Source organism: Dermochelys coriacea, chromosome 9, assembly GCF_009764565.3.
Source record: "Dermochelys coriacea isolate rDerCor1 chromosome 9, rDerCor1.pri.v4, whole genome shotgun sequence".
Classification (NCBI taxonomy): Eukaryota; Metazoa; Chordata; order Testudines; family Dermochelyidae; genus Dermochelys; species Dermochelys coriacea.
Window position 1 is genome coordinate 22675874 of NC_050076.1, and position 27284 is coordinate 22703157.

Genomic DNA, 27284 nt, shown 5'->3' on the forward strand with positions numbered 1-27284 from the left:
CTCAACACATCTGAAAAACAGGCCACATATATAGGTATCTGCATTTATGTTCCTAATTCTGGTCTCCAAATTTGACAGTTTTGGCCTTAGAGCACTGAAGACTGGAACTTTACAAAGCAGAAATATAAAAATAGTTGAAACCACAGTGCACACACAATGTCAAGACAACCAAGAGATACAGGGAAAGAACATCCAAAATATTTTTCTGCATAGATTCAAAGAAAGCAAAATAATCAATCTTAATTTTACATTCCTGTTTTATATGTATTGTATAGGCTAGCTCAGTGGTTCTCAAACTCTGTACATGCTATGGATCACTTCTTAAAATAGAGATGAGCTCTTTCCTGGACACTTCCCCCTTCCAATTTCCTAATCCCAATTTAAGTTTTGATTACTTGCAAAACTAGTCTCAGAACAGTATTAAGGAGACAGAATGAAAATCAACTTCTTAGTACATTCCCACATTTTTTTCCACGTGCTATTTACTCTCTATCTCTGGATGCATGGAGGGAGTTTACAGGTGGGATTTTCAAAAGCACTGAGTGCTAGCCTGAAGTCAGTGGGAGCAGTTATACCAACACCGAGCACTTCTGAAAATCCCACCCGAGACTTATTAGTACTAAATCTCTCCTTGGTGCCTTTCCACACCTGGTTTCATCTGCACTTTGGTCACATCCGCCTTTGTGTTTGCTCTCTCTCCACTTTAGGTGTCATCTCTATATTTGAACCCAGAGCAACACCAGACAGAGAGCATCCTGACGCAGCCATGTACAAAGGGAGCAGAGTGTGCTTTATTTATTCAGTTTAAAAATAAAGTCCTGGACTGGATTACAAATGGCAGGGAACATCACCAACTGGAGACTGACAGATGCTTCACTAGCATGGCATGCCTCCCAAAGGGATCTGCAGATTAGTTTGAGAACCCCTGTGCTAACGTCAACTTAGTACAAAACTGTAGTGGCAAATTCAGAGGAATGACATTCTTCCTGCTAGACTTAAAGGAAAAACTGAACATTTCCCTCTTGAAAAGCTGCAAATATTTTCTAATAATAAAATACAGAATGTTCATCGTGCTAGAACATGTGACCCATCTAATCCCTACTAAAGCAGATGCCATCTGCCACGTGGAGACAACACTTATACCACAAAGAGAAGTTTATTACAACATAGTAGGGCTCTGTTAAAAAAAAACCATATCAAACTCTGCAGCATTTTGGTGCCTCATTTATGGACTGCATAATTGCTAAGACAAAACAAATTTAAATAATTTTATAAAATACATTCTTCATGTGAGGTGAAATTTTAATGTACCATATGGCTGTGTTAAAGCATCCTGAATAATTCATTAGCCATAACCTTGCTCAAGATAAATTTGTCACACCTCAGAGAAAACATAATTAAAGCAAAATGTAAAAGATAACCTGTTTTGCATAATGTACATTTCAGCTGCTGGCTATCTAGTACTAGGAATAGGTAGATTGACCTGGTATGTCAGCATGAAATCAAAGACGGAACAGAATTATTTGTTTATCTAGTCAGTCCTTGGTGCTGACAGATGTAGCAGATACTAAACTGATGAGGACACTGTGATCTCAGCCAAAAGTAGTGAAGTGATTAATTACCATACATGATACATTTAGTATGTTAAGATTTTGACACATTTATATTTTTGACAGTTGGTGAGTTATTTGAATATTTAGTCACAGACATTAAAATATAAAAACATCTACTGTATGTGCCTGCTGGTTCTAACAATAGTCGTCATATTAGGATTCCCAGTGAATACTATATATAAGAATATCCTACGTCCATGTCACATATACTTTATGAACTTACAAATAAATAGATCTACAAAAATCTGGTCCTGTCTCCATTCTCTCTCTCTCTCTCTCTCTCTCTTTTTTGTAAAATGCTCTATGCAAAAAAGGCTCTTTCTGGTGATGAGAAATTAGGAATTGCACATTTGGTAGGATGAATATATTACTGGTGCAACACCTAAGTCAACCACTTGTCAACAAAAAGACATCATATGAAACAAAATTTTAAATTTTATTTTACATATTTATACATAAAACTTTCAAGGTAACTCTCTGAATCCAACTGAATGTTAATAGCACATCTAAAAATGAATGTCAGGTAGTCAACATTCACAAAATGTTGAAAACTGATTAAAATATACATATTACTGAACGCTACAATTTCACTACAAGGCAGGCATTTTTTTTGTTGTTTTTTTTCTTTTTTTTACTTGTATAGCACCGTCAATTACAGTTTCTTTGTTTAAAACTACAGTGAAGAATAAAAAGTAGTCAATGGTAAAATACTGTTCAACTTAAAATCTCTAAACAAACAAAAATAAAGGTAAACTTTTCTTCTTATCCATGGTTTGTAATGTTATAAGTACTGTACATTTTTGTAATAATATTATTAAAATGCCCGATATTTAATGGCACAAGTAAAAAATTAAAATAAATTAAAGAGCAGAGGCCAATCACTGGACATAAAGCTTCAGACATTATCAATGACTAACACTCATTTTCTTGTGCGCCATCTTGAGCATCAGCATTTGTACAACCACGGAACCAAAATAAATGCTAGCTTATTCTGATTGCTTCTTGCTTTATTTTGCTGGCATTTTCTCTGCCATGTGCTTCTGCTGACTTTCAGCATGTCTGGGGAGGAGAAAAAAAATCACTATCAAGAAAAATTAAATGGACTATTTAACATCTTAAAACATACTTCAACCTAAATACAGCTTCCCCAATGAAGAAAATGTAAAGCAATCAATTACTATGTTCAGATTAGCTTAGTGTAACATTTCTTTCATGACCTTGGTCTGGTTACCTAGTGTACAATACACGTTGAAAATAAAGAAACATTCCTTAGACTAAAGTAAACTCCTGGGATCATATAACCTGCAAACATTTTCCCTGCTCCCACCCAAGGAAATTAAATTTGTTAGTTTCAGAACAATGAGACGGTATGACAAGCTAAGGAATTAGCCAGGAATTAGGGTTGACACTGCATCCCTTGCCCTTTGGTGACATGACTACTGTGACGGGGAAAGGCCACATGGCTATAGAAAAGTAGTGGGAGATAAGATATATTAGCTTCAGGCTAAACAAATCCCTGGTACCAGGATAAGTTAAATGGCAGCTGCTCCAGGTCAATTAAGACACCTGGGGCCAATTAAGAACTTTCCAGAAGGCAGGGAGAATGCTAGGTTGATTGGGACACCTGAAGCCAATCGGGCTGGTTGAAACTAGTTAAAAGCCTCCCAGTTAGTGAGGTGCGTGTCAGGAGTTGTAGGAGGAAGTTGTGCTGTTGGAGAGACTGAGCAGTACACATCATATCAGGCACAAGGAAGGAGGCCCTGAGGTAAGGGTGAAGTGGAGCTTGAGGAAGTGGGGGCTGCTGTGAGGGGAAGTAGCCCAGGGAATTGTATGTGTCATGTTTCTAAAAGGTCAGCTACCATATCTGATACTATTAGGGTCCCTGGGCTAGAGCTCGGAGTAGAGGGTGGGCCTGGGCTCCCCCCTTTGCCTGCCCACTGATTAATCACTGAGACTAGGAGGCAACAGAGACTATACAAGGGAGAATAGCTTCTCCTCACCTCTCTTGCTGGCTTATGATGAAAATGGCTCAGTAGGCTGTGACCCTTGTCTCTAGAGAGAGAAGGATTATGTGGAGGGTCACAGTGAGCCTCTGAGGCTAGAGAAATCAGCCAGGAAACGCAGGACCCACAGGGACAAGGACAGAGCTTTGTCACACTATACAGAATAATATCACAAAGTGTAACAATGAAATACACTGCTATAGAAGATGTCAAAGACACTTCTAAACGTTTAAACAATTTAATTTACTGCTGATGCAAAATGCTTTCAGAATGCTGAAATATTTTTGGAAGCACAGAAAACAGATATAGCTGGAACATCAAGCAAACACTGCAAGATATACAATAGTAAGTGGTGTAAATCATTGTGCAAATTCATATTCCTGCAGTACCTGTCACAACAAAGAGTACATATAATATCCTAAATATTATTTGACAACACAAGCAGCACTCATTACTAGGATCTCTCAGAACTGATTACTGTCCAACCACCACAACTAGATAATCCACTGCTGTTTGTCCCAAAGAACTGGGTAGTAGAGGCATTAGCTGCTCTAGTTCAGGGTGTGGTCAACCCTGCTCATGTGAGCCTCGAGTGCGACGGGCTCCAGCTGGTAGTACCCAACAAGGGCCCCACCTTAAGTAATGGGCAAAGATCAACAACAGACCGAGTGGATGAGGGCCAAGTTCTTCAACAATGATGAAGGTGGATGAGGTGGACCACACTGGGCGGAAGAGGAGCTATATCTTCAAAATGGACATCCATGCCCTCAGGAACCAATGGCATCTGGTGAAAAAGTTCTTGGGAAGGGAAATGGTGTAAAAATAAACAAAACCAACCCTCTGTCTCTCCAGTACCATCAGGGAGCCAGACCAAAAATAAAGGGGAAACCAGTAATGACAGATGGCAACAACAGCATCATGGTTAACACCCCTCCATTATTGCTGACTCCTGGAGAGGTCTATTTCTCACACATAACAGGCATGACCCAAACCCCGCTCAGGGAAGGTGAATTCCACAGAAGTCCAAACCAGACATCAGAGGCTTGTTCCATGTTGCAAGATGGAAAATGTTAAGAGTGAACAATACTGGGCACAAGACAGAGCTTCTCAAAGAACTCACCTGCTACAAGGTAGTAATCGCTGGTATCACAGAGGGTTGCCTGCCACAAAGTGATCAAGTCACTGTGGAAGAAGTAGCCTTCTTCATTCCAATGGTCCACACGATACTGAAGATGTGGCACTTATTCCTAGACAATGCCTCACACAACTCTTAGCCCCATCTTCCCATGCTTATTTTATGCTTGGCTTCAACACTGTCATGGAAGATTATCTGTCATGGGGCCTATGTGCCAACGGAAGATGCATCACCTGGGGAAAAGGATGCATTCTACCACAGTGGTTTCTCAAAGCCAATCCGCTGCTTGTTCAGGGAAAGCCCCTGACATGCCAGACCAGTTTGTTTACCAGCCACGTCCGCAGGTTCGGCCGATTGCGGCTCCCACTGGCTGTGGTTTGCTGCTCCAGGCCAATGGGGGCTGCGGGAAGGGGCGTAGGCCAAGGGACTTGCTGGCCGCCGTTCCCGCGGCCCCCATTGGTCTGGAGCGGCGAACCGTGGCCAGTGGGAGCTGCGATCGGCCGAACCTGTGGACGCAACAGGTAAACAAACCGGTTCAGCGCGCCAGGGGCTTTTCCTGAACAAGCAGCGGACCGACTTTGAGAACCGCTGTTCTACCACACGTAGCAGCAAAATCCAGTCAACTCTGCCACATTACATTCTTTTAGCACTCGGAGATTTCAACACTGTGACCAAACTGGATATTAGACTGTGCTACATCCCTCTGTTTCAAGTTCCCAAATGACACCAGCTCTCAGCTCTTGACATTGTGTGCCTCCAAGAATTTGTCTGTCATGGGCTCCTATGTTAGGTGCCTCCATAACCATCAGTGGAACTATATTTCCAACAGTGGACATCTGCCTTGAAAGAAATTGACTATATCCTCATAGGAAATCCCTCCATAATGTAATCTCACTGGGTCTTCGCTGGCACAGAAGCACCAGCAAATTCAGACCACGGACCAGTTGTTGCTCAGCTCTCAAAACATCTTCCAACTTCTCACAAGCCAGATGTCCACCAAAAGTACAACATCCAACACCGTTCTGAGAATCATGTTGAAGCCATGAAATACACACAGCCCATTGAAGATCACATATGTAATCTTGGTACACTCTTGGATGATGTGGAGATTGCCTGAAGCGATATATGCCATGTTATATCACATGCTACTGCTACAAGCGTCAGTGCCCAATGGTTGGACAAGAAACCTGGACTTTCTGAAGAGACCTTTGATATATTAGTAAAAAAGGCAGAATGACACAAATAGGGAGTTGTCCAAGAACATAAATAGTTGAAAGGCATTTTCCTGGCCACGGAAAACTGTGACTTTGAGACCTATGCACCAGCTTGCTGGTTGACAAAGCAGAGGACAGCCTAAAGCACAACAATCTGCATCCTACCTACAGCCATAAACAGCCTTCCAACATACCCATCATTAAGAGGACTTTCCCTGCAGTCAAATGGATGAGGCCCTGAGCAGATGGAAAACACAAGTCTGAAAGTGTGCTGAACCACGTACCTGCTGATGACTTCCAGAGCTACGTGACCTGACAAACCATATGGTAACAGACGCAGTGATGAACACTGATCCTCCATCACTCAACGAAATACAAAAGGCCATTCAAAAGTTATGGAATGGATGTGCTACTGGACCTAATGGTATTCAACCCAAGCTGCTCAAAGATGCCTTGGAATCAGTGAGCATTGGCCTGCATATGTTGTTAAAAGTGTAGGAATCAGACAGTAGCAATAGAATGGAAAGACGCCATCTTAGTACTAGGGTAAAGGATCTCACACTGAGTGGAGGAACTACAGGTTGATTTCATGATTTCATTGCTATCAGTCCCTGGAAAGGTCTGTGCTCATGTTCTGCTTGGTAGGATACAGCTGCTCCTTAACAGACATCATTGCTGTGGACAATCAGATTTCACTAATTAGTGGTCAACAACAGATGCTGTCCTTACTCCCTGGCTTCTGACTGAGCTGCACAGAGAATTTAACTGCCCGCTTAATGTGGCATATATTGACCTCAAAGCAGCTTTTGACAGATCAGAGCTTCGGTTTTCACCAAAAAGTCTTGGCATCCCAGATGTTCTGCTAAATCTAGTGCATGATCTTCACATCATTACCAGTGCGAGAGTGCGTGTTGGTCAACTGCTTTCACTGGATTTCTACACAACCTCAGATGTGCAGTTGGGATGTATTCTCACCCTGGCACTAATCTATTGCACTATCAAGTGGATATTAGGACTTGCCACTCCACATCGGAATCAAGGTTGATCAAAAAGTGTTCGCTGACCAAGACTATGTTGATGACACTGCCTTGCTTGTGGACAAGCCAGAGACTTTCACCCCTGCTTTTCAAAGTTTTTAAGATGCTGCCCCCATTATGGGATTGTACATCTCATGGCAGAAGACAAAGGTTCACAGCCTGAGCTGGGTCACCAGAACCCTGGTGCAGGCGGGTTGTACAATGCCATCAGCCGTGGTTGCGGTGGCTGGCGTAACGCTTCTCAGAAGACCATGCATGTTTGATGATGATGGGGAGAAATGCCTACAGGCCAACTGCAACCCTTCTTTCCTGTAAGTTCATCCAGGCAGGTATGTTTCTGCTGACTTGGAGGGGGCCTGGATGAATGGGAGGATGCACAGGTGAGGCACACAAACTGTACAGCCCAGAACCCCCCTCTGAATGAACTCACTGTGAGACAGCAAGCAGGGGCAGATCAAGTATCTATTACTGTGCAAATCCTTCAACCCCAAAATGTAGGAGTATGTAACAGACCAAGGCCAGGCAGAGAATTTTCACCTAAATTGGAGATTCTCTGGCACATAACAGTTATTTTGCGTAAAGCTATGTTACAATGCACTTGGGATCTCTAATGGATATCAACTTGTCTGTGCCCGAAAGGAGACCTTATAATTATTCAGCTCCACTTCTAACCCCAAATCCTCCTCCGTTTTACTGTTATTCTATTAACTTACCACATAGTGACTGTGCACATGCAAGATTTCTAAATGAGGAAGCTTTACTTGTGATTGCAACAGAGGTAAGCCAGGACTGCAATATCTAAAAGCACCCATAGGTGGCATGTAAACTATTTTGAATGATGGTATTTGACTTAACTACACTCCAATTACCATATCATTTATGACAAAACTTTCCCAGGTAGTGGATAACTGTATTTCAACCAAATGTAATGCAACAAAAGTTGTTGTTTTTGTTTTTTTTTTTAAATCAAACATTTCAGTCCATTTTCCCCCACCTTTTCCATATCATCAAAATGGAGTTCTGAAAATATCATTTAAAGATAGACTTTGTTCAAAAATATTTATTCAGAAAGATTTTTAAAACTGTATGAAAAATGTTTTTGCTGGCCCATACAATTTTACATGGATAGTTTAATGCTGCAGTGCTGAAAATACCACTTGTGACCAATAAGCACTGGAAATAATCCAACATCTTTTAAATTTTTATTATTCAGAAATCTTTAAAATCTGTTAGATTAACTGCCATAGTATTATACAAGTTAAAAAGATCCCTTAAATCATATCCGAGACGATGGACTAAGAGGACTTGATGCCTGTATTCTGGTACGTTTTTTCTCAGTCCACTGCTTAATGTTATTGTTACATCTCCGTGCAATCCTTCTGGTTGCAAAGTCTACCTCATCTAGTCTGCACCACACAAATGCTATGGGGGATTTTTTTTTTAAACCTTTTTGATGTATTGGGATTAAAACATTCTGGCAGCACCAAAGCAGATTTATTCTTAACTAGTTTCTATTCTCTACTTTTCAGAAATGACAGTGCCAGATTGTGACATATCAGAATTTTGGTCTCTAGGAATATGGAGTTGGACAGCTAGTTGATATTTCTCAGCAGAAAGTTGCTGAAAATACTTAGGATTGCCCGTGGCTGAATTATTTTGCTGTTGTTGCAGAAATGGCCTTAAAGTACTGTAACACTGATGAAGACCACTGTGTAAAAAGATATCCAAGGGGTTAAAAGTCAGTCCTGCCCTGAGGAAGATACAGTCCCTGGCTCCAGCCTGCTGCTCCTCCCCAAAGGTAACCCATGTTTCCCATTTCCTTGTGGTAATCATCTCTGAAGTTCCACTTATCTTACTATGAGTGCTTTTAGAGAAAATTGTGGCTTGGTTGTAGACATGAATTGGGTCCAAGAATAGGAACCTTCATTTGGTGAATGACATATCATTAAGTAACAGAAATTACTTAAATATTATTCTGTATTGATTTGTAATTGATTTTTTTTTATTGCTCAAAACACCCACTTACCTTGGCAGTGGGTTCGAATATAAATTTCCAAATAAAACACACAAAATAATGGAATGAATTACAATTAAAAATATGTAAAGGGGGATCAAAGTGGTAACTTCTTAAGTTTTTATATACCTAAAATGCTTACACTGGTAATCATATATGACAGATACTGGGTTTATTTATCACCACCAACTTTTAGGCCTGGCATTCTACCCAAATGTTGCTCCAAAACATAGAAAGTATATTAAACTTGGAATATTCTTAGCAGAAGTGTTTAAAGAAGACTTTACTAACCTGGTCAAGTCTTCAATGTCTACCAGCATTGCATCCTGCTCTGTGTGCAATTCATCTCGAATAAGAAGCAGCTGCACCAATTCTTCATTCAAGCCTGGTACCAAAGACAAGGATTTTATAATTTAATTTAACCGTAGATCCAGGGATTAATGATTAGGGAACTGTTAGCTCCTCCTAAATCATCGTGTTTCATATAGTAAACAACTGCTTACAAGGAGAAGCAGAAAGATTCCCTAGGTAAGGTTTGGTCTCCATAAAAAGAAGCATATCACGAAATGGAATAAAAGATTATCTATATTACTAATAGAGCTATAACAAATACGGACTTTTAACTACTATGGGTCTCATGAAATAACTGAATGTAGCATCCTCTCAACTCAAACTTTAGATTTTAGCTAATCCATCTACTTAAAGACAGCTGGGAAAGACTTTTGGTCCAAGAAGCCTCTACACACTAAGAAAAATCAATCACTCATTAGGAAAAAGTGTGTGGAAAAAACAACCTAAAGTAATCCAAAAAGAAAATGTCTCTAGAGTGTAACGAGCTTCCTGGAACTCTCCCCTTCTCAATGCTGCCATAACTGCAAGCCTGACACTGTTCTGTAGCCCAGAAAATCTGCATACTGATCTGTTCAAAAAGAAGAATGTAAATGAAACTGTGTGAAGAAAAAGGGCAGTATTTCAAAACAGCTCAGACAGATAAAAGAGCTGCACTTTAGTAAAAGAAATCAGTGGCAGATTTGTGGTAATGCCAGACATCTTGAATACAACAACAGACTTTCTGAGCTCTCGCAGCCTGTAATCAAAAACCTGTGGTTCATATCTATTTATAGGTTAAGGAATCTAGTGATTCTAAGCAAAAAAATACAGCCAAAATGTGATGCAAGTGACAGTGGGTAACTATATAAATGTTATAGGATGCTTATTCTGCTTTGCCTGGAATACAATACATTGCAATTCAGAATGGAGCGAAGGTGGGTTCTTCTTTAATATAGCAAAACGATATGATGAATCATTCTGGAGAGTGGTAGGGGACTACTGAATTTCTGACTGATTGCTAGCTAATCCAGAAAACACCACAAAGGAAAGTGTGCTTGCTCCTTCGTGTGCACACACGAAATCTGTCTTTTAAGCTAGAAGCAACACAGCACAATTCAACAGAAAAAGGTAAACAGAAGGGGACCTGCGTGGGGAGCAGTCAAGAACAAAAATGATGCCTAAATGAAATATTCAGAATAAAAATCTAGTAATCTAAGTTGTGGTTCTGCTAATGATTCACTGTCCCACTCAGAAACCGAAAAAAACTGCATCAGAGTAATCAATTTGATTGATTCTCTCCTTTATGTGCCATTCACATCATATGTTCTAAACAGCTTGACCGATGTCCTAGAATATAAAACGAATATTCCAGTAGGGTTGCTCAAAAACAGCAGCCTCTGTTGCAGGACTTCAGGGAAAAATAATCTGCATCCCCAGCAGAGCACCATGATAGTAATTAACGAGCACAACAATCTAAGGAGCAATTCAGTGCACAACAAACATTTTTGACTTAGAGCCACCAGAATACCCTAGTCAAAATTAATTAATTCTTAACACTGGGAAGTGGACATCCCTTGGGAAAAACTCTGTATCTATCAGACAGCAAGGAGAGATGAGGGCGGGGAAGGATGCTCTCTTTACACACAAATGTATGTGACACATTTTTATTTATTTATTTATTTATTATTAATGCATTAAAACAGACTCAAAGGACTGGAAGGAACCTCAAGAGGTCATCTAGTCCAGTCCCCTGCACTCATGGCAGGGCTAAGTATTATCTAGACCATTCCTGACAGATGTTTCTCTAACCTGCTCTTAAAAATATCCAACGATGGAGATTCCACCATCTCTCTAGGCAATTTATTCCGGTGCTTAACCACCTTGACAGTTAGGAAGTTTTTCCTAATGTCCAGCCTAAACCTCCCTTGGTGCAATTTAAGCCCATTGCTTCTTGTCCTATCCTCAGAGGTTAAGAAGAACAATTCTTCTCCCTGCTCCTTGTAACAACTTCTTATGTACTTGAAAACTGTTATCGTGTCCCCTCTCAGACTTCTCTTTTCCAAACTAAACAAACCTAATTTTTTTCAATCTTCCCTCATAAGTCATGTTTTCTAGACTTTTAATCATTTTTGTTGCTCTTCTCTGGACTTTCTCCAATTTGTTCACATCTTTCCTGAAATATGGCACCAGAATTGGACACAATACTCCAATTGAGGCCTAATCAGCGTGGAGTAGAGCGGAAGAATTACTTCTCATGTCTTGCTTACAACACTCCTGCTAATACATCCTAGAATGATGTTCACTTTTTTTGCAACAGTGTTATACTGTTGATTCATATCCAGCTTGTGATCCACTATGACCTCCAGATCCCTTTTCACAGTACTCCTTCCTAGGCAATCATTTCCCATTTTGTATGTGTGCAACTGATTGTTCCTTCCTAAATGGAGTACTTTGCATTTTCCTTATTGAATTTCATCCTGTTTACTTCAGACCATTTCTCCAGTTTGTCCAGATCATTTTGAATTTTAAGCCCATCCTGCAAAGCACTTGCAGCCCCCTCCCAGCTTGGTATTGTCCACAAACTTTATAAGTGTACTCTCTATGCCATTATCTAAATCACTGATGAAGATACTGAACAGAACTGGACCCAGAACTGACCTGCGGGACCCCATTCGTTATGCCCTTCCAGCATGACTGTGACATTGCAACATAACAGGGGAGAGAAAAAGACATTTTGAGAAATAGAAAAATATGTCTGTGATGGGGTGCACTTGCCCTGCACTGGCCAAGAAGGGGTTAGCTCCACACTCTGGGTGGAGGAAGTCCCACCCCCTTCCCCCTACTGGGCATGCTCCAATTGGAGCAACAGTACAAAAGGGAGCAACTCAGCTCAGGCTGGGCTGACTGCTGAGGAGGGAGGATGCACCTTGCAGGCTCCAGCCCGGGAGCTGTAGAAGCCCCAGACTGTGGAAGCCAGAAGCACCGAGACCCAGGCAGATACCCAAGCACCTGCGGACGCCCAAGGAAGGATGGAGCTGCACAGGCAGAGGATCCCAAAGATCCTGGAGATGCTCAGATCACTGCATCAGGGAAAGGGTAAGAAGCAGCCCAGGGGGACTAGTCATTGTGCTGGGTGGCATTAACGTGTTTTGTTAGGCTTCCCTGACTCAGTGGGGGGCACACTTGCCACTCCCAGGGCTCCATCCTGTCCCTTCTGGCCACTGGGCCACACAGCCCTGTGGAAGAGGGCAGCCTTATTGACTCTGGCCACTAAGCTGCATAGTCCTGTGGAGGAAGGCAGTCTTATTGACCTGGGCCATTGGGTTATACTGCCCTGAGGGGTAGGCCAGACATATTGACTTTGGCTGCCAGGCCACTTAGCCCCATGAGGAAAGATGACCATGTAGACTTTGGCCATTAGGCCATACTGCCCTGAGGATAAGGTCGTCAGGTGGACTTAACCGTGAGGCTACAATGCCCAGCCCTCGTCCCGTTCCAAAGCGGGAGGGGATGCACTTGCCCTGCAACAATGTCCATACAAAAAATAAAAATTGGTAGGGGGCCTCAAGGGAAGATGTAGTTTCTAAATCTAGCTTTAATTAACTAGATTTTGAGTTGACAATGCCCCTTAAGCCCTGGAGCAGTACTGCCTGAGGAGCAGAAATTGTTTTAGATATGATTTTTAAAAAGCCTGATTTTGTATGGTGTTGAACCCCCAACTCTCCCTGAAATGCAGGGAAGCCTGGTTTTCAGATCTTGCAGGAGCTGCTCAGCACTTTGGAATATTGGGCCTTGCAGACTATTGGATATCTCTAAATAGATCAGAAGGAAACAAGAACTTAAGACTTAAAACATCAAACCTGTTACATACGCACAAAGAACTGCTCAGTTCACCTAAGCAAATGGACCATACTTGTCTGTGATTCAACTCCACTGACCTCCTCAACAGGGCTGATTATGGCCCAAGTTACTTTACTATTATACTATATTAATCACGTAACTTCAGATTGTTTTATCATATGAATAGCTAGGGGGGCCACCCACTTTGTAGCTTGTATAAGCTGAGCTCATAGCACACACCAGGGGCTCCTTGCATTCCTCCCTACAACAAGTGTCACCCTCCTATCCCCCTCTGTTTCAGGGTCTCCATGAAACTTCCCCCGGTCCCTCTCTCTCCCTGGGACTCTGTGTCCCCTGCATTTCCCACTCTTCTACATGCCAGGGTCCCCAATCTCCTCTCTGCCCCCCAGCTCTCTGTGTACACCCCATTCCCCTCCATACCAGCAGCTGTGCATGCATCCCTATTCCTTCTTCCTCAAGTGCCAGGATCCTCCAGTCTCTCCTCCAGCAGGGGCTGTGTCCCCTATCTTGTACTCAGATTCCCATTCTCCCCCATGTGCCAGGGGCTTTGCGCCATGCCCCCATTCTTCCCAATCAGCATTATTCTTTCTGCCTGGGAGATAAGTCAACATGTCTCAATTCTATTGGGAGCATAGGAAGAGCTGAAATTGGAATACTCTTATGCTAAAAGAGGTTAACTGGTGTCATCAACCAGTTGTTTGAGTTACATACAGTTGCAGAGGTGCTTGAAGCTGTGGCTTTGTTAAAAACAGATGGCCCTGTGCCTTCATTTTCCCTCTTGTGTGGTTTTCCCCAAAATCAGTAGGATTCTGCCCACTGATGCCTAGAACAGTCAGTGAAATTTTGGAATTGATGGGATGCGGCATTTTAAAATTATCATGTTACATACAGACAGCAGTGCCGGTGAGTTGAGTTTAAGGCCCACACAAGTTTGGCCAAATGTGATTTTTCAAGTTAATACATCAAAATGAATACACAAGACTTACTTACTTCCTGTGGTAACATACATGTTGCACTTTTCCCCACATCTAAGTTAATGTACTATAGCCAATTAAAAGGAAAATACCAAAGAATTAAAACAAAAATCACTTACTTTCTATTTGTGAGTGGAGATCATTGACTATCACTTGTAGCTGCCCAATAGTCATATCTCTCAGGTCAGTGGGTTTTAAACTTCTTTTCATCAAGCATTCACTTATATGAGGCATATGTGGCAGCTAAAGATGGATTAAAGGCCTTTTAGGTTATTATTACTTCAAATTATTTATATTTCTAAATAAAAATGATAAATGTGTTGACATTCCATGTACTACCCTCCCCTACCCCCACCCCCTACCATGCACACACTTTCATGTAGCCAGAGAAAGCCCATTTACTGAGACTTCCAAAATGAAAACTTGTGATTAATGTTTAAGTCAACCTTTCAAAGGAAAGAACAAGGATGAATAAATCCTTTTATGAGAAATTGTCACAAAAATAATCATCCTCCCTGTAATCATAACCTTCTAGCTTCATCACTTCATTTCCCCCCCAGATATCACTGCATAAATGACCCAATACAGTGATCCATGTTGACTCTGCAACTACTGATTGAAATGTCATACTTAAATCTCTTGCCTTATATACAGTTATACAAGGTAACTGCACTTCTCTTTGGCATATATGGATATTCCTGACTGAGCCATTTCTCAAACACTAAGAATCAAGTTTAAAACAAAGTGTTAAAGCCACTGGACTGTATCTACATCACCACAATATAAATGTTGATGTGGCATAAAACTAGATAAGTGTCAACTTAAATAGAAAAATTCTTGAGAAAAGTCATCTAGAAAGACAGCTGTTACCAATTATTGGCTGTTTTAAATTATGATAACATTTTAATTCTCAATCAGCCTTTATGTTTAACACAGGGAGACAGAATAAATGGATGAATGGTTAGCCTTACTTTTTTGCTGCTCTTCAGAGAGTGATTTATACAATATACAGCGGGAGAGATTTATTTGAAAACAAATGGAACCATTTTAAATCTGGGATTAACTTTTTCATATATTACATTACTATATGTGTTGGAAAAATGACTATAGAGTTAAGATCTCATCTTTAAAATGTACATTCTACTTTCAAGTACCTTTTTTTGGTTTTCTTTTCATTTCTGCTTAGCAGAGTTTTGTTTCTACTGCATTTATTGGTTCTTTAATTACTAATCTGAACAGATTTGTGAATAGTGGTAGTAATGATTATATATTTCTCTCTTAGTTCTCTCTCTCAGTTCTCTCTCTCTCTCTCTCTCTCTCTCTCTCTATACATTACACACACAGTTAAAAATTAACAAAGGCTTATTAAAAAAGTTAGTTCTCATTTACTGATAATGGGTGGATTCAAATTATTTCCTAAAACAAAATTTAAGCCTTTCAAAATGTTATTAAAAATTATATGCATTTTATTTTTCAGCACACAGATATTATTATATGTGAATAAATAGAACTTCACTTGCGGGTAGTTACACTGACTGCAAAAACATCCTTTTGAAGTACGCTGTATTGTCATGCCTTACTCCATTTCTGAATTTGAATATCTTTATTATTGGGTCAAATCTTCTAAAGCAGTGGTTCTCAACCTTTTTGGGATCAGGACCCATTTGTAAATGGTTATGGCCTGTGGTAATGCAGTAAATAGTCAGGGATAGAGGCCCTAGGGTGGTTTTGGTCAGGTCCTGCCTGGCGCTCACCCCACAGTGGCCGGTCCTGTGCTGAGGGGCTAACAGGGCCTGGCTCTCCGCTCCAGGTGTTGCAACCTCTGGGATTGCAGAGCCACTCAGGTTTGGCACTGCCCGCCCCCGGACAAAACTTGTGTGAGTGGACTTGTCACCCAGCTCATGGGGTTGCAGTGTCACTCACTCAAATATGGCCTACCAGGACTCCCGTTGTCATGAAGGCTGGGCCAAACCTAACTGGTGCTGGTACTCTAGAGGTTACAATATTTGGAGCAGGGAGGTGAGCCCAGCCAGTCCCGTGGGACAGGAACCACAGGTTGAGAAACCCTGTTCTAAAGTTGATTTCCAGCTGAATAATCTCAGATAATTTTGTAACAACTAGGAAAGGGTTTCCTACAAATCTCTCAAACACTTATTTATTATTTATATAAACAAACAGATACACACATATGAACACACAACCTCTAACTTGTAAGACACAGTTTGGCGTCATTATTATACAATATTAAGTATGGGTTTGAGCCTGCAAATGTTTACTAGCAGGTGTAGTGCTTGATCTAAATAAGACTATATGTGGCAGTAAGCACTGCACCCAATAAAATGTGTTTGCAAGATAGCACCTTAAAGCTAGAGGATGTTTCACTGTAGAGAATTTATTTTCTCTACTTTCTCAGATTGCAATGTGCACTACAAAATATTTTAAGTATATTTTACTCAATGTAAATAAAAAATCCTTTGTTCATGTAGTTCTGGAGATATTTGGATGCACTAGTACAGAATTTGGATAATTGGAAAGAATTAGTGATTCTCAAGTGGTTAAGTATTCCAACAGAAAAACAACAAATGTTAACATTTGGTGGTGACTGAATGCATACTGGCCTTTGGTTTGATACTCACAAGATCAGCTACGGGGGATTTTTTCCTGTTCTGCTTTTCCACCTCCACTTGCATTTTGGCCATTGGTTTCGCCATAGCCAAAGCCATTTTGGCTTCAGCCTGCAGTTTCTTTTGTCTAGTGAGAAAATCCATGTCATCTAGGGATTCGGATTCCTCTTCAGTAGTGTCTCTATCAGAGTAGGAGGAGCTTTGCTTGCTCTAGGAAAGTGCACACACATCAGTTGTAAGTGTATAACAACATTCACACTTTAAGATAGACAATATTGTGAGAAATTTTAGCTTTAAAGCTTCAAAATTTTCATGTATGCAAGTGGTGTGACTTCAGGGGAGATGGAGATCATTTAATTTTATATGATCAACAAAATGATTTTTAAATATCAAAAACCATTTTTCAAGACAGGAACACTTAAATGCTAATGGTAACTTGAGTTTTAGTTAGGAAGAGAAACCTGCTAGATCAGTGAGTGTTTGAAGGGAATGGATTGAATCAAACTCTGGGAAATCCCAGTAAGGGTTGGAGGCTCTCGGGTATTGTTAATATAGGGGGAAAGAGGGAACTGTAGCAGATCTGCTAATTTCCTTGCTAAAATATTGTTCAGAAGGAAGGGGCGGTGCGACGTTTATGCTTCTCCATGCCATTCCCTTCCTTACTGTTACCAGCCCATAAAAGGAGGGAACTTATTCACATATCTAGCACATCTGAGCTACCTAGGAATATGCAGTTTGTTGTAGCCGTGTTGGTCCCAGAATATTAGAGAGAAGGTGGGTGAGATATCATCTTTTACTGGATCTCTCACCAACAGAAGTTGGTTCAATAAAAGATATTCCCTTACCCACCTTCTTTCTCTACCTAGAAACAGTTTGCCAACTGTGGCCAGCAGTCAAAAATATTTTTACAGATAATCAAGGACTGTAAGTTTTTATAACCATCTTGTTACCTTAACAAGCTCCTTGTCTGCTTATATCATTGCCAGTTTATAACTTTTCCCAATCATAACTTAATTTATACCTATATTGAATATATTAAGAATGGCAAATGCATGTGCTAAAGAATTATTTTAAATGATAGAAGCTCATGTACATACTTGTGCTTTAAAATCTTTTTATTTCTTCACTAAGGCCTTTTGTGAAACTAGTTATCAGACCTACCAGTGGAGACAAAGGCGTATCCAAGCTTGTTTCAGTCTTGCTGTCATCGGCATCGCTATCCTTGTCACTACCACTGTCGTTTACAAAACAAATCTGCAGGTTCATCCCACTTTGTAGCCTGGAGGGGGAGGAAAGGGACAGGTTTTAGCATGTATACTTTCTCTCAACAACAAATCCAAAGTATTGTCACCAGCAATCACTGTTGCTTAACAAGGGATGCTAACATATTAGCAAATATAGGAGCTCCAACCTAAATCAACACTGAAAGTTTAACTGTCTCTATCAACATATCCTTCTGAGAGCCAGACTTATTTCTAGCAGAAAATAAAATGCTAGAGTGCCTTAAGCACAAGTTACTTTTCTTTTAAAAAGAATGCCATCAACATGATTTTTCTTTTCCAATTTGTGTAAAAAGAAAAAAACGTGTTTCCACTAGGGATTTTTTTTTTAAGGGAAGTATTTGTTTTTAGACATAATGAACATTCCCCATGGTATTATTTGAAACCTAAACATTGCAGCACTAAACTGGAAAGTGAAATTGACTATAAGTGATTCTCAGTGTTGAAGAGGAGAAAAATATAAAGAGTAAACAAGGACTATAGTGTCTAGTAAAATTCATTCACTTCTAATCTAGGGTGTTCTTAGGAACATAGCTAAAGCAATATATTTAACACACAGGGCCAGATCCTCTGGTGTGGCGTGGCTGCTTTGCCTTGCAGTGCTCATGAAATTTATTATTATTAATTTGCATTATCAAAGTGCCTAGGAACCCTAGTCATGGACAAGGACCCCATTGTGCTAGGCTCTGTACAAACACAGAGCAAAAATCAAGCTGAGGAGCTGGTGGATCCAACACTGGAAGGAAGACCTCAGTACAAGAGAGATCCTCCAATGGACAAGAACCCACATAGAAGCTCTTGTGGCACTCCCCATCCCTGCTGTTGGTACAGTTTCTCCATCATGCACTGATCTCCAACAAAGAGAAGTTAAATTCCCAAATTCAAGAACCAATTCAACAGCAAAGCCAGGAACAGAACACAGCTTTTCTAGCTGAAAGGCTTGTGCTCTACCACAATTGTGAAACACAACCCCTGATTTTAAATCATAGTTACTGTGTTTCAATTAAAAAGCTCTCCAATTCAGTAACAATACTATGCTTTTGCTGCCATCTGTTGTTGAATTTTAGTATTACTAAAAGCTCTACACAGTTTGTCATTATATCTTGTTTGCTAGAAAACATGCAGTTTGTAATACAATGCACAACTGCCACAGTGAAATGATATTCATTTAAGGGTTTAATTTACAGTATTCCTATTAATGTCTTTGTATAGCCTGACTGCCTTTCAGACCAGCTCCAACCTAGACATTCCCCTCCACCCCACTCACTGTGTGCTTGTCTATTATTTTAAACTCTTTGGGGGCAGGAACTATCTCACATGATGTTTTTCCAATACCAAAGGACTGGATCCCTGATCACAATTGCAGCCACAAGGTACTACTGAGATACAAAGAAATAGATGTGCCTTTATTGGCAAAAGAAGGCAAGGACCATTGTTGGTCTTTCTAACCTTCTGTCCTGTGAGTGATTTGCCATTTCCAAGAACACCTATGCTCATTTGTCAACTGAGTTTTTCCCAGTTTGATGACTTAGAACAACTCTGAGTGGGTATAGTTTCAAAATGCAGATAATAAGGCAGGTCTCTGGGGTTTTTTGGGGGAAATTAACAGTTCTAATGCTAAGCTTTGCCCCACTTTTGCTCAGATAATGGTTATCCCTTTGCGTACTAAATTTATCAGGTGGGAAATTTTAGAAGCAGCATATGCCTTAAACTTATCAACCTTTAATTCAAAGTTTCATGGAGTTTAAGGCCAGAAGAGACAATTAGATCATCTAGCCTGACTTGTATATCACAGACCATGAAATTTCATCTTGTTGCCCCTGTATTGTTTGAATAAAGCATAACTTGTGCTTGGCTAAAATTTATCTTCCAGAAAGGTATCTGGTTTTGATTTGAAGACATCAAGAGATGGATAATCCAGCACCTATCGAGGGGGTTTGTTCTGGTGGTTAATCACATCTACTGTTAAAAATTTATGCCTCTTTTCGAATTTGAATGCGTCTGGCTTCAACGTCCAGCCGTTGGTTCTTGTTATGCCTTTCTCTGCTAGTGTAAAAAGACCTTTAGTACCATTATTCCCCCCCCCCCCCCAACGTACTTATACAGTATAGTCAACTAATCTGTCTTCTTTTTGATAAATTAACCAGACTGGGATCTTTAAGTCTCTCATTGTAAGGCATCTTCTCCATCCTCAAATCATTATGTGGCTCTTTCCTTCACCCTGTCAATGTCCTTTTTAAAATGCTGACACCAAAACTGGACACAGTAATTCCATAATCTCTCCCCAATGCCATATGCAGAGGTAAAAATCACCTCCTTATTTCACTATTTATACATCCACAGATTACATTAGCCCATTTTGCCACAGCATCGCACTAGGAGCTCATTTTCAGCTGTTTGTCCACTATGACCCCTAAATCCTTTTCAGAGTTACTGTTTTCCATGACACAGTCCTCCATTCTGTAGATATGGCTTGCATTCTTTGTTCCTATATATGACTGTATTAAAATACATTTTGTTTGAATGGCTTACCAAGCAATCCATCTCTCTCTCTCTCTCTCTCTCTCTCTCTCTCTCTGTATGACTGCCTGGTCCTCCTCATTATTTACCACTCTGCCAATCTTTGTATCATCTGCAAATTTATCAGCAGTGACTTTATATTTATTTCCAGATCACTGATGAAAATGTTCATTAGTGTTAGGTTTAATACTGATCCCTGTGGAACCCCCTAGAAACACCCTCTTTCAGTGAAGATTCCCCACCGACAAACTACTTTTTGAAATGCGTCAGTTAGCCAGTTCTTAATCTATTTACTGTGCGCTTTATTGATTTGCATAATGTTTTTATTAGAATGTGAGCTGTACTAAGTCAAATACCTTTCAAAAATCTACATATATCACACCTGCAGTTATTATCATCATCAACCAAATTTGTAATCTCATCAAAGAATAAAAGATGTATTTTCCATAAAGCCACATTGACTGGCCTTCATTATATTACTATCCTTTACTTCTTTACTGGTTGAATCCTGTATCGCTTTTTCATTATTTTTCCTGGGAATGATTGCAGGTGAACCTGCCTATAGTTAATTGGGTCATCCCACTTGCCCTGTTTGACATGACATTAAAACTCTTCTAGTCTTCTGGAAATTCCCTGGTATTCCAAGATTTATTAAAAAGGAACATCAGCAGGCCAGAGATCATCTCCGTCAATTCTTTTAGGGTTGTTAGGTGCAAGTTAATTTAAGATTAAAGTTTATATATAAAATAATGACTGCCTAAACCTCTCCCAGCAACCACCACAACTTCCTAATTAGAACCAAGATACACAGCAAAACTAAAAGTGTGTAGGAGATGTTTCTCCTTTTTAATTCCTGTGCCTCAAAATGAGAATGAATCCTCTAGCTCTGGCCATTAGGATATAAGAGCTCTTGTAGCATCAGAAATATCCAGAGGAGTTTTCAGAAAGCATCAAAAGTAAAATAAGAGAATTGCCTGGACAGAATGAAATGAGAAGGCATTTAAAACCACAGGCAAATCACCTTAGCACCACTTTGTCTCTGTGGGAATGCAGACACACCTTCTTTTAGGCTAAAGCCTGTAATTCCTTTACATTCCTGGAAGAGGTAACCAAGAATGCTGCAGTTAATAGTTTAAGAGTGCACTTTGAAAAGCATTTAAAAATAGGTTGACATTTCCAGGTAGATCTGATTGCCTTCTAGCTTGACTGCTGCTGTGCCAATGGTCTCTGCATATTTCACTAACTTTAGTTTCACTTTGAACTTTTATGATATTACAAACAAGACTTATAAAGTTCTCAATGGCCTGTTATGTGAACACTATCTTTCAGAGAGGCAAGGAGCTCTGTCAATCATTCCACTTGCAATATCCCATGCAAGGGCAGATCCCATTGCAATCCCTACATGCAAAGGGCTTAAGACTGCTCTGTCCCGGTACCCTCAGAATTGCAAATCATTACAAAGGAGGCGGGGGAAGAAGCTGAGAGAGTGTCCCCTGAGCTACAAATATTTCCTTCATCTTTCAAGCTCTCTCACGGAGGATGGAAGTTTTCGGTAGTTATCTCAATCAGAGGTGCGGACGGGGTAGATAAAGAATTGTGCAGGTCTTCCCCCCAGTCCCCATATTTTCCCATCCTACTCTTAAATTAAGGACTGCTGTACCTTGAAAGAGTTGAACTTGATTTACAGACACTGGGGTGTCTGCAGAGGAACGAGTCAGATTTAAAGAAAGCTAGTTTCTATGCCCACACATTGCACACACTTTTTCTATTCTTCTCAGACATGTGTAGTTTCCATAAAGAAGTGGTGATTTGAGAATTATTCATAATTTGTATTTCACTAAGAATTTCAAATAATAGGGGGAAGTAAACATATCACTACACACCCAACACAATGTAACTCACAATCACAAGTTTCAGAGTATCAGCCGTGTTAGTCTGTATTCACAAAAAGAAAAGGAGTACTTGTGGCACTTTATAGACTAACAAATTTATTTGAGCATGAGCTTTCGTGAGCTACAACTCACTTCATCGGATGCATTCAGTGGAAAATACAGTGGGGAGATTTATATACATAGAGAACAGTAAACAATGGGTGTTACCATACAGACTGTAATGAGAGTGATCACTTAAGGTGAGCTATTACCAGCAGGAGAGCAGGGGAAAAAACCTTTTGTAGTGATAATCAAGGTGGGCCATTTCCAGCAGTTAACAAGAATGTCTGAGGAACAGTGTGGGGTGGAGGGGGGGAATAAACATGGGGAAATAGTTTTACTTTGTGTAATGACCCATCCACTCCCAGTTTCTATTCAAGCCTAAGTTGATTGTATCCAGTTTGCAAATTAATTCCAATTCAGCAGTCTCTCGTTGGAATCTGTTTTTGAAGTTTTTTTTGTTGAAAATTGCAACTTTTAGGTCTGTAATCGAGTGACCAAAGAGACAAGTGTTCTCCGACTGGTTTTTGAATGTTATAATTCTTGACGTCTGATTTGTGTCCACTTATTCTTTTACGTAGAGACTGTCCAGTTTGACCAATGTATGTGGCAGAGGGGCATTGCTGGCACATGATGGCATATATCACATTGGTAGATGCGCAGGTGAACGAGCCTCTGATAGCGTGGCTGATGTGATTAGGCCCTATGATGGTGTCCCCTGAATAGATATGTGGGCACAGTTGGCAACGGGCTTTGTTGCAAGGATAGGTTCCTGGGTTAGTGGTTCTGTTGTGTGGTGTGTGGTTGCTGGTAAGTATTTGCTTCAGGTTGGGGGACTGTCTGTAAGCAAGGACTGGCCTGTCTCCCAAGATCTGAGAGAGTGATGGGTCGTCCTTCAGGATAGGTTGTAGATCCTTGATGATGTGTTGGAGAGGTTTTAGTTGGGGGCTGAGGTGATGGCTAGTGGTATTCTGTTATTTTCTTTGTTGGGCCTGTCCTGTAGTAGGTGACTTCTGGGTACTCTTCTGGCTCTGTCAATCTGTTTCTTCACTTCAGCAGGTGGGTATTGTAGTTGTAGGAATGCATGATAGAGATCTTGTAGCTCTTTGTCTCTGTCTGAGGGGCTGGAGCAAATGCGGTAGTATTGTAGAGCTTGGCTGTAGATAATGGATCGTGTAGTGTGGTCTGGATGAAAGCTGGAGGCATGTAGGTAGGAATAGCGGTCAGTAGGTTTCTAGTATAGGGTGGTGTTTATGTGACCATCGCTTATTAGCACTGTAGTGTCCAGGAAGTGGATCTCTTGTGTGGACTGGTCCAGGCTGAGGTTGATGGTGGGATGGAAATTGTTGAAATCCTGGTGGAATTCCTCCAGGGCTTCTTTTCCATGGGTCCAGATGATGATGATGTCAATGTAGCACAAGTAGAGTAGGAGCATTACGGGACAAGAGCTGAGGAACTGTTGTTCTAAGTCAGCCATAAAAATGTTGGCATACTGTGGGGCCACGCGGGTACCAATAGCAGTGCCGCTGATTTGAAGGTATACATTGTCCCCAAATGTGAAATAGTTATGGGTGAGGACAAAGTTCAGCCACCAGATTTGTCATGACATTATCGGGGATACTGTTCCTGATGGCTTGTAGTCCATCTTTGTGTGGAATGTTGGTGTAGAGGGCTTCTACATCCATAGTGGCCCGGATGGTGTTTTCAGGAAGATCAGCAATGGATTGTAGTTTCCTCAGGAAGTCAGTGATGTCTCGAAGATAGCTAGGAGTGCTGGTAGCATAGGGCCTGAGGAGGGAGTCTACATAGCCAGACAATCCTGCTGTCAGGGTGCCAATGCCTGAGATGATGGGGCGTCCAGGATTTCCAGGTTTATGGATCTCGGGTAGCAGATAGAATACCCCAGGTCAGGGTTCCAGGGGTGTGTCTGTGCAGATTTGTTCTGTGCTTTCTCAGGGAGTTTCTTGAGCAAATGGTATAGTCTCTTTTGGTAACCCTCAGTGGGATCAGAGGGTAATGGCTTGTAGAATGTGGTGTTGCAGAGCTGCCTAGCAGCCTCTTGTTCATATTCTGACCTATTCATGATGACGACAGCACCTCCTTTGTCAGCCTTTTTGATTATGATGTCAGAGTTGTTTCTGAGGCTGTGGATGGCATTGTGTTCTGCACGGCTGAGGTTATGGGGCAAGTGATGCTGCTTTTCCACAATTTCAGCCCATGCACATCGGCGGAAGCACTCTATGTAAAAGTCCAGTCTCTGATTCATATCATTCTTTATTCCTTAATCCCAGCAGATTTGCTTATATTCTATTTAGTGGGAATGGTCAGTAGAATATCATTTTCCATTTATTTTAATGGGTCTCTTGATACATTATTAATATGTATTAATATGTTAACATGATAAATAATTGCACAATGACATTATATTACATGAGTTTTCAATGGGTTTTAGGCATAAAGAATGAATTACAGCTACCCAGGGAAACTTGTAACAAAATACATGGTTCTACTTTGCTTACAATTGTATTGTTCAGAGAGGGAAACAGGTATAACATGCTGGTTTACTCAACTCAGACCCCTTTCAAAGGCACTACCTGAGCACCTCAAAAACACAAATAATAACTGAAAGGGTACACAGTTCAGGTAAGAGAATAAAGAGCTTACATGGGAGACAACTGTTAAAACTAGATTCTAATGACTGTGATATATTAAGAACAGCTGTATTATTCAGGGCAGATTAAAGTGCTCCACAGATTTAAAGAAGGGACTGACTATTAGGTTTAGCAACTGATTACATCGAGCAGGGAATTTGCAAATTTGAGACACTGAGCGGGGTTCTCCCCCGCCAAAAAAGCCTCCTGTTAGGATACAGGGCTAGAAAACATAGAAAACAAGAGCTTTTTCAGATATGTATAATGCCATGTCTCCTGTGGGCTGTTGCAGCTCAGTTTGCATGAAGAGCTGTTCAGGGTTTATATTTTTATGCCTGCATACATTTCCACCAGCAATGGCCATCTATATCTTATTCATAACACCTAAATAAAATTCTAGAATAATAAAATGTTAACATGGATAAATGCCTTTACTGCCATTATTTGCTCTCACAATGAACATATTTCAGAACTAAAACAATATGAGACGAGATTTCTTGTTACATTAGAGCAGCACTGGCCTAGCTAGTCATATGAATTACCTACATTGCACACATACAACTACAGTCTATTTTTAATTCAATTTAACAAAGAAAAAGTAAATTTATGAAATAAAAGTTACAGTAACTCCTCACTTAAAGTCGTCCTGGTTAACGTTGTTATGTTGCTGAGCAATTAGGGAATATGCTCGTTTAAAGTTGCACAATGCTCCCTTATAACCCTTTGGCAGCCTGCTTTGTCCACTGGTTGCAGAAAGAGCAGCCCGTTGGAGCGAGCTGGTGGGGGCTTGGAACCAGATGGACCGGCAGCCCCCCATCAGCTCCCCTAAATTCCCTGTGCAGCAGCCGCCCAGCAGGCTACCAATTGCCAGGCAGTTCAGCTGCCCCTCCCCTGCAATGCCATGTGTTGCTCCTGCCCTCTGCTTTGGAGCTGCTCCCGGGAGCCTCCTGCTTGCTATGCAAGGGTAGAGGGGGATGGGGTGTGCTAATGTCAGGGTGTTCCCCTCTCCCTGCTCCTTTACCCCATCGGGCCATCTCCACAGAGCAAGGGGGGACAGGACAGGGCTCAGGATGGAGGGAGTTTGCTGGCAGCAGCTGCTGTCTCCATTTGCTGATCTACTTAAAAGGCAGTGTACTTTGAGTGGGGTCAGCGTACTTAAAGGGGCAATGTGCATCTCTCTCGCTCTCACACACAGGGTGCGTGTCTTTGTCTCTCTCTGCCATGCTCTTTCCCCTTTCTCCATTCGTGCTGCCTTGTAGAGTGTGAGGCTACATTAACAATGTGTTAACCCTTGAGGGCTCAGCCTAGTGCTGGTTCATCATTTAGCAGTAAGGCATTCCCTGGGAAATATCCCTCCCTCTTCCACGCTCTGACTCCACCACCTCAACCAAGCCTCACAATCATCATTGCTGTGTACTGTATTAAATCGTTTTAAACTTAGTGTGTGTGTGTGTGTGTGTGTGTGTATTTTGTCTGGCGAAAAAAATTTCCCTGGAACCACACCCCCCTATTTACAGTAATTCTTATGGGGAAATTGGATTCGCTTAACACCATTTTGCTTGAGGTAGCATTTTTCAGGAACATAACTACAATGTTAAGCAAGAAATTACTGTACACTGAATGCACATTCATGTTATGACAATAGCTATCAAAAACAAGAAAATCAGTAACGAAATGCACCTCACTGCACTCCACGATGGGAGTTCAGCCTTCAACAGCAATACTGTCATTTTCATTATTTTCTGCCACAACCGTAACATTCTTGGAATATATTTCATAGTGAACTGTAAGGTATCCACCACACTATTATTATGCATTATTTGCACTACAGTAGTGCCTAGAGGCCCCAGCCAGACTAGGGTCCCAATGATCTAGACGCTAGAGAGAGAGAGGACAATCCCTGACCCAAGAGTTTGCAGTCTTAGACCCTAATCCCGCAAACATCTACACATGCATGTAGCTTTACTACCATGACAGATATCAATGTGATTATTTAGAATAATAAAGTTAATCATGCCTGTAAGTGTTTGTAGGACCACGGCCTTAGCTTAAGACACTAGCGAGTGAGTGAAACAGCAGGGCCACTGTAACATGAAC

The 27284-nt window shown here is 40.9% G+C and overlaps 1 protein-coding gene across 3 annotated transcripts in view; it reads right to left on the reverse strand.

Annotated features, from left to right (window-relative positions):
• Positions 1-481: 481 nt before the first annotated feature.
• The window catches only part of LOC119861685 (schwannomin-interacting protein 1), a 125463-nt gene continuing 98660 nt past the window's right edge, over positions 482-27284 (reverse strand). For all 3 annotated transcript variants that reach the window (XM_043491910.1, XM_038417094.2, XM_038417096.2), the window contains 5 exons: positions 17967-18084; positions 16818-17015; positions 14301-14424; positions 9308-9401; positions 482-2672 (listed from right to left, as the gene is read on the reverse strand). In XM_043491910.1, the coding sequence (XP_043347845.1) occupies positions 2621-2672; positions 9308-9401; positions 14301-14424; positions 16818-17015; positions 17967-18084 (586 nt within the window). In that variant the 3' untranslated portion in view covers positions 482-2620. The remainder of the gene's footprint in view (positions 2673-9307; positions 9402-14300; positions 14425-16817; positions 17016-17966; positions 18085-27284) is intronic.